The sequence below is a fragment of the Nerophis ophidion genome, linkage group LG08, assembly GCF_033978795.1.
Source record: "Nerophis ophidion isolate RoL-2023_Sa linkage group LG08, RoL_Noph_v1.0, whole genome shotgun sequence".
NCBI lineage: Eukaryota > Metazoa > Chordata > Actinopteri > Syngnathiformes > Syngnathidae > Nerophis > Nerophis ophidion.
In genome coordinates, this window is record NC_084618.1 from 20,823,513 (window position 1) to 20,837,772 (window position 14,260).

The 14,260-nt window shown below is 41.5% G+C and overlaps 1 protein-coding gene across 1 annotated transcript in view; it reads right to left on the reverse strand.

The window, feature by feature from the left end:
- The window catches only part of LOC133557507 (allograft inflammatory factor 1-like), a 55,966-nt gene that overhangs the window by 22,482 nt on the left and 19,224 nt on the right, over positions 1–14,260 (reverse strand). The window contains exon 4 of the mRNA XM_061907986.1: positions 1,463–1,504. Within this exon, the coding sequence (XP_061763970.1) occupies positions 1,463–1,504 (42 nt within the window). The remainder of the gene's footprint in view (positions 1–1,462; positions 1,505–14,260) is intronic.

Consider the following 14,260-nt stretch of genomic DNA (forward strand, 5'->3'; position numbering starts at 1 on the left):
CCAGAACACCTTGCAGCACTAACTCTTCCGGGATGCGCCCCACAACCCGCCCACCTCAACCTCTTCATGCTCTCTCAGGGAGAGCATGTCCCAAATTCCAGGCTGCTGTTTTGAGGCATGTTAAAAAAATAATAATGCACTTTGTGACTTCAATAATAAATATGGCAGTGTCATGTTGGCATTTTTTACTTCCATAACTTGAGTTGATTTATTTTGTAATAATAATTTGTAAAAACATTGTTTAATGCATCCAGCATGGCATCACAACAAAATCAGGCATAATAATGTGTTAATTCCACGACTAGGTTGATATCGGAATTGGTCATTAAGAGTTGGACAATATTGGAATATCGGCAAAAAAGCCATTATCGGACATCTCCATTTCTAAAGTTGTAAAAATATGTAGAATAAATATTAAATTTCAACATTTCTGTCAACAGAAACAAAGATTTGCTTCAGCCTGCGACACAGTCATTTTTATAGTAGGCTACTATAGCTAATATAGACACTTACACGGGTCGCCTTCATTATAAGACTTATACGGCTTTTAATTTTTTGCGGCTGCAGACAGATATGTTTTTTGCCAAAGAACCACTTGATTAAATTAGTGTTTTATTTCCCTATATTAAAACAGTGTTAATGTTCAAACTGTGTGTAATTTTATAGTGGCCGAAAATATTAAATATACTCGTTAAATAAAACCTTGTTTTTATTTAATATTTAGGCCTACTACGCTACTGTATTTCAATTTTGATTATTTTGTTGGTATGCGGAGAGCCAAGTTTTTACCTGACGTGGTACTTGGTGATTTTGATGAAGTCGACATTGATTTTCAAACTTTTTTCCCCTAAGTCTCAGGGGCACCATTCCATTATTTGGGCGCCTAAACAGGTGGGTACACGGTCGTCCTTCACGACGTCACACTTTGAAATTTGCAGATTCAGTTTTGCAAATTGTGTATATTAAATTAAGGTTTTATGACGGATAAAACGGCTAAATGGACTAAGCAAATCATTACCACTGCAGTATTTATTGGCCACTAGATTAGACTAAACCAATCAAAGCATGCTGTTCAGTATCGCAGGCACTGATTGGCTCAGCCTCAGGCAGCATTACTATAATGGATTAAACTAGTGTAAAGGTGGCAGCATGGTGGATAGTGCGTGTGTCTCACAATAAAAAAGGTCCCAGGTTTGATGCCTAGGAAACGACTGCAACTATAAAGTGTTTTTTATTTTGTTTTGGTAATATCACTGCAGAAGATGACTGATGATGGCTAACAATAGATCAGTATTTTTGTTTTTACATTAAGAAATACTGTACATAATTCATAAAACAAATATATCAATTGGAATTGTTTTGACTTTTTAAGCATGCTCGTAAAGAACGACTACCACTAAACATAATAAACAAAAATATGAGCATGTGTTAGTCGCAGTTTCCTGGCCTTGAGTCGACTCACCTATCTCGCCTTGGTCATTCAGGTCGAATTCAGCATATTTATCTGCAAAAAAAAAAAAAGATTAGATAAGAAAAAAATGTCTGCTGAAAGGACACAAGCAGCTGACAGTGACAGGCGAGCTTTTTTCCCCCCCAAGTTTAGAAAAAAGGACAGCTGGGGTCAGGTCGGCGTTTATTTTGTCACCACCAGCTTAAAAAATTTGTACACAGCAGTTTGCTTTTCTCGTCGCACAATAAGAAAGCCAGAAATATATAGAATACACGTCTGCGGAACACCCCTCGAGTCTGGTCGGATTACACTTTTGGTGTTGCGCAATGTCACAAATGTACAAAGCCCCGTTTCCATATGAGTTGGGAAATTGTGTTAGATGTAAATATAAACGGAATACAATGATTTGCAAATCACTTCAACCCATATTCAGTTGAATATGCTACAAAGACAACATATTTGATGTTCAAACTCCTAATAATAATGAACTTAGAATTTCACGGCTGCAAGACGTGCCAAAGTAGATGGGAAAGGGCATGTTCACCACTGTGATACATCACCTTTTCTTTTAACAGCACTCAAACATTTGGGAACTGAGGAAACTAATTGCTGAAGCTTTGAAAGTGGAATTCTTTCCCATTCTTGTTTTATGTAGAGCTTCAGTCCGGGGTCTCCGCAATCGTATTTTACGCTTCATACTGCGCCACACATTTTCCATGGGAGACAGGTCTGGACTGCAGGTGGGCCAAGAAAGTACCCGCACTCTTTTACTACGAAGCCAAGCTTCGTGCTTGGCATTGTCTTGCTGAAATAAGCAGGGGCGTCCATGAAAAAGACGGCGCTTAGATGGCAGCATACAGTATGTTGTTCCTAAACCTGTATGTACCTTTTAGCGTTAATGGTTCCTTCACAGATGTGTAAGTTACCCATGCCTTGGGCACTAATGCATCCCCATACCATCACAGATGCTTGCTTTTGAACTTTGCGCCGATAACAGTCTGGCTGGTTCGCTTCCCCTTTGGTCCGAATGAAAGGATGTTGAATATTTCCCAAAAAATTTAAAATGTTGACTCGTCAGACCACAGAAAACTTTTCCACCTTGCATCAGTCCATGTTAGATGATCTCGGGTCCAGTGAAGCCGGCGGTGTTTCTGGATGTTGTTGATAAATGGCTTTCGCTTTGCATGGTAGAGCTTTAAGTTGCACGTACAGATGTAGCGACGAACTGTATTTAACGACAGTAGTTTTCTGAAGTGGCAGAGGGGTTAGTGAGTCTGCCTCACAATACGAAGGTCCTGCAGTCTTGGGTTCAATCCCAGGCTCGGGATCTTTCTGTGTGGAGTTTGCATGTTCTCCCCGTGAATGCGTGGGTTCCATCCGGCTACTCCGGCTTCCTCCCACTTTCAAAGACATGCACCTGGGGATAGGTTGATTGGCAACACTAAATTGGCCCTAGTGTGTGAATGTTGTCCGTCCATCTGTGTTGGCCCTGCGATGAGGTGGCGACTTGTCCAGGGTGTACACCGCATACCGCCCGATTGTAACTGAGAGAGGCGCCAGCGCCCCCCGCGACCCCAAAAGGGAATAAGCGGTGGAAAATGGATGGATGGATGGGTTTTCTGAAGTGTTCCTGAGCCCATGTGGTGATATCCTTTAGAGATTGATGTCGGGTTTTGATACAGTGCCGTCTAGGGATCGAAGGTCACGGTCATTCAATGTTGGTTTCAGGCCATGCCGCTTACGTGGAGTGATTTTTCCAGATTCTCTGAACCTTTTGATGATATTATGGGCCGTAGATGTGGAAATCCCTAAATTTCTTGGGATTGCACTTTGAGAAACGTTGTTGTTAAACTGTTTGACTATTTGCTCACGCAGTTGTGGACAAAGGGGTGTACCTCGCCCCATCCTTTCTTGTGAAAGCTTTTTTGGGAAGCTGTTTTTACACCGGCTTCACGGTGGCAGAGGGGTTAGTGCGTCTGCCTCACAATACGAAGTTCCTGCAGTCCTGGGTTCAAATCCAGGCTCGGGTTCTTTCTGTGTAGAGTTTGCATGTTCTCCCCGTGAATGCGTGGGTTCCCTCCGGGTACTCCGGCTTCCTCCCACTTCCAAAGACATGCACCTGGGGATAGGTTGATTGTGTGCGAATGTGAGTGTGAATGTTGTCTGTCTATCTGTGTTGGCCCTGCGATGAGGTGGCGACTTGTCCAGGGTGTACCCCGCCTACCGCCTGATTGTAGCTGAAATAGGCGCCAGCGCCCCTCGCGACCCCAAAAGGGAATAAGCGGTAGAAAATGGATGGATGGATGTTTTTATACCCAATCATGGCACCCACCTGTTCCCAATTAGCCTGCACACCCGTGGGATGTTTCAAATAAGTGTTTGATGAGCATTCCTCAACTTTATCAGTATTTATTGCCACCTTTCCCAACTTCTTTGTCACGTGTTGCTGGCATCAAATTCTAAAGTTAAAGATTATTTGCAAAAAACAATTATTTTTATCAGTTTGAACATCAAATATGTTGTCTTTGTATAGCATATTCAACTGAATATGGGTTGAAAATGATTTGCAAATCATTGTATTCTGTTTATATTTACATCGAACACAATTTCCCAACTCATATGGAAACAGGGTTTGTAAATAAACCATGTCACAAAGTCACAAATATATAGAATATACGTCTGTAGAATACCCCACGAGTCTCGTCGGATTACACTTTGGGTGTCGCACAATGGCAGCTGTGTGTGTGTTGGCGCTGTGTTAACCGTGTGAACCCGTGGGGAGCGGGACAGGACAATGCCTAGCCTGTTCCCAAACTCGGGGGAGTGGGCCTCCTCGCACGCAAGTGCGCCAGCATGTTGATCATCTGCAGCCACAGAAAACAAGACGGGCCACAAGGAGTCTGCGGCCTCTTTTACGCTGACATTTCAACGCAAATTGAAGTCAATATTCCAACTTCTGGGGAGGGGGGGGTTAGGTGTAGGGCTGGGCGATATGGCCTTTTTTTTTTTTTTAATATCTCAATATTTTTAGGCCATATCGCGAGACAGGATATATATCTCCATATGTTGCCTTAGCCTCGAATGAACACTTGATGCATATAATCACAGCAGTGTGATGATTCTATGTGTCTACATTTAAACATTCTTCTTCATACTGCATTCATATATGCTACTTTTAAACTTTCACGCAGAGAGGAATTGACATACACCATATTAAGATCTCAAGCCGTGTCACAAACATTCATGTCATTTCCAAAACAGAAAGTGCAAGATTGTCAGAGACATTTTAACCTTCCTCTTGTGTTAGCTTTCTGTTACCATCTATTATGTTAACGGGTCGGATTTGACCCATGTTTTAAATCAGCTGTAAAATACACTAAAAACAATTATCCATCATCCAATTTGTTTCTCATCTCTTGGTTACCTCGTTAGGCTTCCTTATCCTTGAAAATATTGGTTTTAATATTATTGGTTTGGGCCATTGGGCCTTTTTTTGTCAGTATACCCCTCGATTTCAATTTTTAAAAATGGTAAAACGAACCTCAAGAGAATCATATACATAAAAAAAAGGTTGTTGTGTTACCTAACTATTACTAAGGGGTATTAGAACACATCTCTTAAATAAATGTGTTTTATTTATTTTTTCATTTTAAGAATTTTAACTATAGTAACATATATGGTGTTACGGGTCAATTTCGACCCATATATATTTACTTCAAGAAAAAGGCTAAAAAGTATTGTTTTCAGCAACAGAAATCCAACATCAAACAAACAACAACCAATCAAGCAAATGAAACCAAGAGAAATAGATTACTAGTTCCAAAACTAATAAAAAAAACAAAATCAGAGTGGCAAAAAGTGACACATTTAGTGTCCGTCTTTTGTTTGTTTTTGTACAGGATAACAAGGTAAAATGAGAATCCACTAAAGCTCACATGCTTGGGAGAGGAGCTGGCTGTCAGTGTGTTCAGTTTTGGCTCTTATCATTGCTTTATCATCTTATTTTTATAACTGGGTCGAAACCGACCCTAACAACACCAAGGGCATAATTTCTACCAGAGCATTTTATAATTTAGTGAAAAAAATTAAAATGTTTTATTTTGTTGACAAAGAGGCTCCTGACAAAGTCAAAAAGCTTTGATGCAAAAAATAAATGTGGTGTTTTTATGCATTTAAAAACTAAAACGGGTCGGTGCCGACCCTAACACAAGACGAAGGTTAAAACAAGCTATGAGTGCACTTTTGTGCATGATGTCACTAAGATGACATATCAAAACGACACTTTTTGTACAGAACGCCACTACAATAGTTTAAAACAGGGGTAGGGAACCTATGGCTCTAGAGCCAGATGTGGCTCTTTTGATGACTGCATCTGGCTCTCGGATAAATCTGAGCTGACACTGCTTAACACGATAAGTAATGGCTAATTCCACTTGTAATCAAAATGTTAAAAATGACGTTAAAAATATTAAACATGCTCATGCATTTGAATCCATCCATCCTTTTTTTACTGCACATATTTAAGAAATTGGATGATTTATTTATTATAGTTTTTTTTAGGGCTTGCCCTCCTGGGGGTTCTTCAGGCCACCAAGCACCGACATGAAAGCCTTTTTCAGGGTTACGATATTTTTTTTAATTTTAATAAGTCTCTCAGTTGCTTTCCAGCAATTGTCTTTTTCTCTTTTGTTCTCGCTCGCGCTCTGGCTCCAGCTCTAACCCTGTCTATCCTCCCGGCTGCTGCTTATAACAGAGCGACAGGTGATTAGATAACAAGGCCCAAGTGGGCCATGTACGCACTGTTGCTGATTTCGAGGCCGGTCCTGGCACACCCCGCTTTGCTGCAGGCCCGCAGGCCACGCCCCTCCACAGTTAGCTTCATAATATCATGTTATTACAAAGAATACGAGACCTATTATACTCTAGTAATGTTGTTCTTACTTAAAAATGCACGCATTTAGTTGTGTTCAGTGTTGAAAAGAAAATGATATGGCTCTTACGGAAATACATTTTAAAATATTTGGATTCTCAGCCAAAAAGGTTCCCGACCCCTGGTTTAAAACAAATAAAGTGCACTTTTGTGCGTGATGTCACACAAGATATTTCAATAACTGTCGCTTTCGTCCTCTCCAAGGTTCTTAGTCATCATTGTCACCGACATCCCACTGGGTGTAAGTTTTCCTTGCCCTTATGTGGGCCTACCGAGGATGTCGTAGTGGTTTGTGTTGAGGTTTGTGCAGCCCTTTGAGACACTAGTGATTTATGGCTATATAAGTAAACATTGATTGGTTGATTGAAATAAAAATGAGCTGCATAATAGGAAATCCAATCGCTATGTGGTGGGTTACTGCGGACATTATTAGGGACCGAATGTCCCTTTGGGACAGAGGACCCTATTGTATTTCTAAGGTTTTATTATTATTATACCACAGCCTCTTTGAGCTGTAATTTGACCCCCTTAACATGCTTCAAAACTCACCAAATTTAACACACACATCAGGACTGGCAAAAATTGCCACTTAAAAAAAACAAAAACTCAAAATTGAGCTTTAGCGCCCCCTAGGAAAGAAACACAGACAAAACTGCTGGTGACTTCCGTTAGAAATGTCGTAGAGACATGAAACAAAAACCTCTATGTAGGTCTGACTTAGACATAGATTTCATAAAGTGACAACCTTCAGCAAAAATCAACAGGAAGTTTGCAAAAACCCCTTCAAAACAAAAAGTTCCTAAAAAATTTAATTTTTACCTCTTTGAGCTGTAATTTGACCCCCTAAACATGCTTCAAAACCCACCAAATTTAACACACACATCAGGACTGGCGAAAATTGCCATCTATTAAAAAACAAACAAAACAAAAAAAACCTCAAAATTGCGCTCTAGCGCCCCCTAGGAAAGAAACAGACAAAACTGCTTGTAACTTCTGTTAGGAGTGTCGTAGAAACATGGAACAAAAACCTATATGTAGGTCTGACTTAGACCTAGATTTCATAAAGTGACATCCTTCAGCAAAAATCAACACGAAGTTTGCAAAAACCCCTTCAAAACAAAAAGTTCCTGAAAAATGTCATTTTTGCCTCTTTGAGCTGTAATTTGACCCCCTTAACAAGCTTCAAAACTCACCACATTTAACACACATCAGGAAGGACTGGGAAAAATTGCCACCTAAAAAAAAAAAAAAAACAAAAAAAAAAAACTCAAAATTGCGCTTTAGCGCCCCCTAGGAAAGAAACACAGACAACACTGCTTGTAACTTCCGTTAGGAGTGTTGTAGAAACATGGAACAAAAAAACTCTATGTAGGTCTGACTTAGACCTAGATTTCATAAAGTGACATCCTTCAGCAAAAATCAACAGGAAGTTTGCAAAAACCCCTTCAAAACAAAACGTTCCTAAAAAATGTCATTTTTGCCTCTTTGAGCTGCAATTTGACCCCATAAACATGCTTCAAAACTCACCAAATTTAACACACACATCAAGACTGTTGAAAATTGCCATCTAATAAAAAAAAACAACAACCCCAAAACTCAAAATTGCGCTCTAACGCCACCTAGGAAAGAAACACAGACAAAACTGCTTGTAACTTCCGTTAGGAGTGTTGTAGAAACATGGAACGAAAACCTCTATGTAGGTCTAACTTAGACCTAGATTTCATAAACTGACATCCTTCGGTAAAACTCAACAGGAAGTTTGCAAAAACCCCTTCAAAACAAAAAGTTCCTTAAAAAAAAGTCATTTTTGCCTCTTTGAGCTGTAATTTGACCCCCTTAAAATGCTTCAAAACTCACTAAACTCAACACACACATCAGGACTGGCGAAAATGCGATCAAATAAAAAAACAAACAAACCCAAAACTCAAAATTGCGCTCTAGCACCCCCTAGGAATAAAACACAGGCAAAACTGCTCCTAGGCAGAAAGCTGCCTGTAACTTCTGGTAGGAATGTCGTACAGACGTGAAACAAAAACCTCTATGTAGGTCTCACTTAGACCTACATTTCATTAATTTACATCCTTCAGCAAAAATCAACAGGAAGTTTGCAATCACCCCTTCAAAACAAAAGGTTTGTAAAAACCCGCCACCTTTTTTCAAACATTATCTGCTCTGAGCGCGTTTGTTGTGTCGGCTTCAAACTTGCACAGGAGAGAGAGTGAACCCTTCTGATTAAAAGTTGCGAAAAGAGTTTTAATAACCGCTCCGGTTTTGATTTTACGAGCCTTCAAAGAACCGCTAGGCTGATGCTGCTGCGCTGCTGCCGTCTCAAGATGTCCGCTTAAAAGCAGGAAGCACCAGCGTGACCACACAATGCAGAGAAGGTAGGTACTGTGCAGGTAAAGATATGTTGAATGGTGAAAGAAGAAAGAGCCAGTGTGACCCCAGGATGCAGGGAAGGTAGGTAATGTGCAGGTAAAGATAATTTGAATGGCTAGAAGCATTTAAGTCTCACCTTAAAACTCATCTGTATACTCTAGCCTTTAAATAGACCTCCTTTTTAGACCAGTTGATCTGCCGCTTCTTTTCTTTCTCCTATGTCCCCCCCTCCCTTGTAGAGGGGGTCCGGTCCGATGACCATGGATGAAGTACTGGCTGTCCAGAGTCGAGACCCAGGATGGACCGCTCGTCGGGACCCAGGATGGACCGCTCGCCTGTATCGGTTGGGGACATCTCTACGCTGCTGATCCGCCTCCGCTTGAGATGGTTTCCTGTGGACGGGACTCTCGCTGCTGTCTTGGATTCGCTTGAACTGAACTCTCGCGGCTGTGTTGGAGCCACTAAGGATTGAACTTTTACAGTATCATGTTAGACCCGCTCGACATCCATTGCTTTCGGTCCCCTAGAGGGGGGGGGGTTGCCCACATCTGAGGTCCTCTCCAAGGTTTCTCATAGACAGCATTGTCACTGGCGTCCCACTGGATGTGAATTCTCCCTGCCCACTGGGTGTGAGTTTTCCTTGCCCTTTTGTGGGTTCTTCCGTGGATGTTGTAGTCGTAATGATTTGTGCTTTCCTTTGAGACATTTGTGATTTGGGGCTATATAAATAAACATTGATTGATTGACTGACTAAAGGCAGGAATCAACAGCAAAAGTCAGTCCTGTCCATTGCTGCTTGCAGCTTTAATTATTATTATTATTATTAACTCTTTTCTGCAGTTTTAGTGCCACAGCTGTGCTCTAAAGGGTGAGCATGTAATGGGGGACGAATGCCTTGCATAATTTAAAGACCACATTGGTCTGATTATGGTCCCTCTAAAAAAAAAAATCCAAAAACCGCCACAGTGTCGTGGAGACTTTACCTCTTTTATACACAATTTCTTTGCTCTCTGCAGCTCTCGTTTTCTCTTCTCACTCCATGCAAAGAATCAACCGCGAGACAACATGACGGCGCAGGCAAACCTTAAGGTTGATACTGTTACCTGATTGGCTGTCAGCGTGTCACTCCCACTGATCAGAGATTACTCCCTGTGTTGCCTGGTTACAAGAGAGCGAATGCATTTTTTCATGCAACCGACACATTTTTTTTATTAATGATTACGTGTCTATTGCGATTATATAGATATATATAACTGAAAGTAAAAAAACATTCTAGTGCCCTCTCACTCTCTGCACCTGGTACATCCTAACACCGTTAAAACAAGGGGGAATAAAATGTGTGTGTTTGTATAGATAAGAACCAGAGGGAGGTCATTGTGTTATTGTTTTTCCAGCAAAACCAAGGCCAAAGCTCGTAACTTCTAAGGCAGGGGTGTCAAACTCAAATACAGAGTGGGCCAAAATTTCAAACTGAACAAAGCCGCGGGCCGAGGTTGAACAAATTATTAATAGGGACCCAAACAAGTTTTGTGTTTAATATTGAACAAGCAAGGCTTATGTAACTTTATAGTGGCGTGCAACATCGAGTCTCAAAAAAAAATAATAATAATATATCAAACAAAATTTAAATAAAAATCTTGTGCCTCTTTTCTATTTGCAGCCTTCGGAGGTACATATCAAAAATAAACTTTTTCCACAGGCTCATAATAAATTTGAAAATACAATAAGAACGATTTAAACAATCAAGCCTTGAAGTAGCAAGAGAAAGTGCATGAATAAAACGTTAATTATTGCTCAGTTTTCACACTGATTTGCTTTAACACTGAATCTGGGAACAAGCAGCGCTTACATAACTTAATCATGCAAAAGCAACCATCAAAAAACAAACGAAAAAACATCAACGGTACATTAAAAAAAAAAAAAATAATGCCTCTTTTCCATTTACAGCCCTCTGAGGTAAATATCAACATTAACGTTTTCACAGGCTAATAAATTTGAAAATAAAATAACAATGAGGTGGGCGTGGTGTGTATATTGTAGCGTCCCGGAAGAGTTAGTGCTGCAAGGGGTTCTGGGTATTTGTTCTGTATGTGGTGTTCGCTGCGGATGTGTCTGTCATTCTTGTTTGGTGTGGGTTCACAGTGTGGCGCATATTGAAAACAGTGTTAAAGTTGTTTATACGGGCACCCTCAGTGTGACCTGTATGGCTGTTGACCAAGTATGCTTTGCATTCAATTATGTGTGTGTAAAAGCTGCATATATTACGTGGCTGTGCCGGCACGCAGTTTGTATGATCAAAAAGCGGACGTGACGACAGGTTGTAGAGGACGCTAAAGGCAGTGCCTTTAATGCACGCCCCCAATATTGTTGTCCAAGTGGAAATCAGGAGAAATTTGGGAGAATGGTTGCCCCAGGAGATTTTCGGGAGGGGCACTGAACTTCAGGAGTCTCCCGGGAAGTATTAGCGGTGAATGCGGTGTTACAGCGGCACGGCCAGCTCTAATGTTAATTTGATATTGCCTCAAGGGCCAAATTAAATTACACGGCGGGCCAAATTTGGCCCGCGGGCCAGAGTTTGACACCCGTGTTCTAAGGTGTTCCATTTTGTCAAAGGAAGGACAACATTCCCTCAACAGATATGTAAATATTCAATTTGTGCACACTGAACACACTTAAAGTAGTACAGAGTGATTGATTTATGGTTAAAGGAATGCAACACAGACAACCGCTACTTCTTTCCTACGCTTTGAACCCTGCGGCTTATAAAACAGCACAGCTGATTTATGGATTTTTCTTAAAGTTGTCTAATAAATTTGTATTAAAGTAGTACAGGGTGATTGATTTATGGTTGAAGGAATGCAACACAGACAGCCGCTACTTCTTTCCTATGCTTTGAACCCTGCGGCTTGTAAAACAGCGCAGCTAAATTGACTGATTTTTCTTCACTGATGGTCGTGATGCCCCTTCCATCCATTTTCTACTGCTTATTCCCTTTTGGGGTCGCGGTGGGCGCTGGCGCCTATCTCAGCTACAATCGGGCGGAAGGCGGGGTACACCCTGGACAAGTCGCCACCTCATCGCAGGGTCGTGATGCTAATAGTTTAAATGAAAAAACAAGCAAAGACACTGAAAACGTGTGTTATTGTTTGTACTATGACGACATTTTTAAGACTTGTGTTTAGAGCTTTCAACCAGAAGTAGAAGTGCCATTCGGTCTTCTAGCCCAGCGGGTCTCAAATGGGGGTACGCGTACCCCTGTGGGTACATGAAGGTATGCCAAGGGGTACGTGAGATTTTTCATCAATAATTCTAAAAATAGCAACAATTCAAAAATCCTTTATAAGTATTTTTATTGAATAATACTTTAACAAAATATGAATGTGAAGTGAATTATATTTATATAGCGCTTTTCTCAAGTGACTCAAAGCACTTTACATAGTAAAACCCAATATCTAAGTTACATTTAAACCAGTATGGGTGGCACTGGGAGCAGGTGGGTAAAGTGTCTTGCCCAAGGACACAACGGCAAGACTAGGATGGTTGAAGCGGGAATCGAACCTGCAACCCTCAAGTTGCTGGCACGGTCACTCTACCAACCGAGCTATACCGCCATCCGATGTAAGTGTCAGGCTTGCCCCTGACTGTTAGTGTTTTAGTTTTTCCTCTCTGTGTGTGTGTAGTATTTCCTGTCTTTAGTTCCTGTCAGCGCTCTTATTTTATAAATGATAAATGGGTTGTACTTGTATAGCGCTTTTCTACCTTCAAGGTACTCAAAGCGCTTTGACACTACTTCCACATTTACCCATTCACACACACATTCACACACTGATGGAGGGAGCTGCCATGTGAGGCGCCAACCAGCACCCATCAGGAGCAAGGGTGAAGTGTCTTGCTCAGGACACAATGGACGTGACGAGGCTGGTTCTAGGTGGGATTTGAACCGGTGACCCTCGGGTTACGCACGGCCACTCTCCCACTGCGCCACGCCGTCCCTCATTTTGTCTGTTTCCTGTCTTTCTCCCTGAGTGCTGTATCCCCTCAGCTGCGGCTGATTGGCACCTGGCCACACCTGGTGTCAATCAGCCCGCCCCTATTTAGACCTGTCTTCCCATCCAGTCAGTGCTGGATTATTGTCGATGTCACTTCCGTATTGTCGCTCCTGTCGTGTCGTGTCATTGCAGCGTAGCGGTAAGCTATATTTCGGTATCTGTTTGTAGCTTACTGTCTTTTGTTCCCTGCTTACGTTTCGTTTTCATCCAACAAGTAAGGGCTTCTGTTTTCCTGCTCGCTACCCGCTAGCTTCCATGCTAAGCTCCTTTTGTTTTCTAGTTCCCATGCTAGCTCTTTTAGTTTTGTAATCCGCCTCGTGCGCGCTTTTTGTTGTACCCCTTTTGTTATTGTTCTAGTATTTTAATTAAAACATGTTTACCTGCAAAATGCCTGCCTCCTTCTCTGCATCTTGGGGTTCGTCACAAACTAACTTTGACAGTAAGTTTATAAACTTTGAAAAGAAATGCAACAATGCAATATTCAGTGTTGACAGCTAGATTTTTTGTGGACATGTTCCATAAATATTGATGTTAAAGGGGAACATTATCACCAAACCTATTTAAGCGTCAATATATACCTTGATGGTGCAGGAAAAAGACCATATATTTTTTTAACCGATTTCCGAACTCTAAATGGGTGAATTTTGGCGAATTAAACGCCTTTCTGTTTATCGCGCTGGAGGCGATGACGTCAGAATGTGACGTCGCCGAGGTAATACAGCCGCCATTTTCATTTTCAACACATTACAAACACCGGGTCTCAGCTCTGTTATTTTCCGTTTTGGAACCTTGGAGACATCATGCCTCATCGGTGTGTAACAACACTAACAGGGAGGGATTCAAGTTGCACCACTGGCCCGAAGATGCGAAAGTGGCACGAAATCTGCCGCCAGAACCCCATTGAATGTGCCAGAGTGTCTCCACATTTTGCCGGCGATGCCAAGGCAGACATGGCACAGAGATGTATGGATAACCTGCAAATGCATTTGCAACGATAGTCAACGAAATCACAAAGGTGAGTTTTGTTGATGTTGACTGCCAGCCAATCGATGCTAACATGCTACGCTAATCGATGCTAACATGCTATTTACCGGCGGTGCTAAAGCAGACATGGAACAGAGATGTATGGATAACCTGCAGATGCATTTGCAACTATATTAGGTGTCCTTCCACCCACATTTAATGCGAAAAAAACACTTACCAATCGACGGATTTAAGTTGCTCCAGTGTCAAAAGATGCGAAAGTCCTGATCTTTTGGTCCGCACATTTTACCGGCGATGCTAACGCAGCTATTCGGCCATGCTATGGCTATGAATAGCGTCAATAGCTATTCGCTCAATAGCTTCAGTTTCTTCTTCAATACTTTCATACTCCAACCATCTGTTTCAATACATGCGTAATCTGTTGAATCGCTTAAGCCGCTGAAATCTGAGTTTGAATCCGAGCTAATG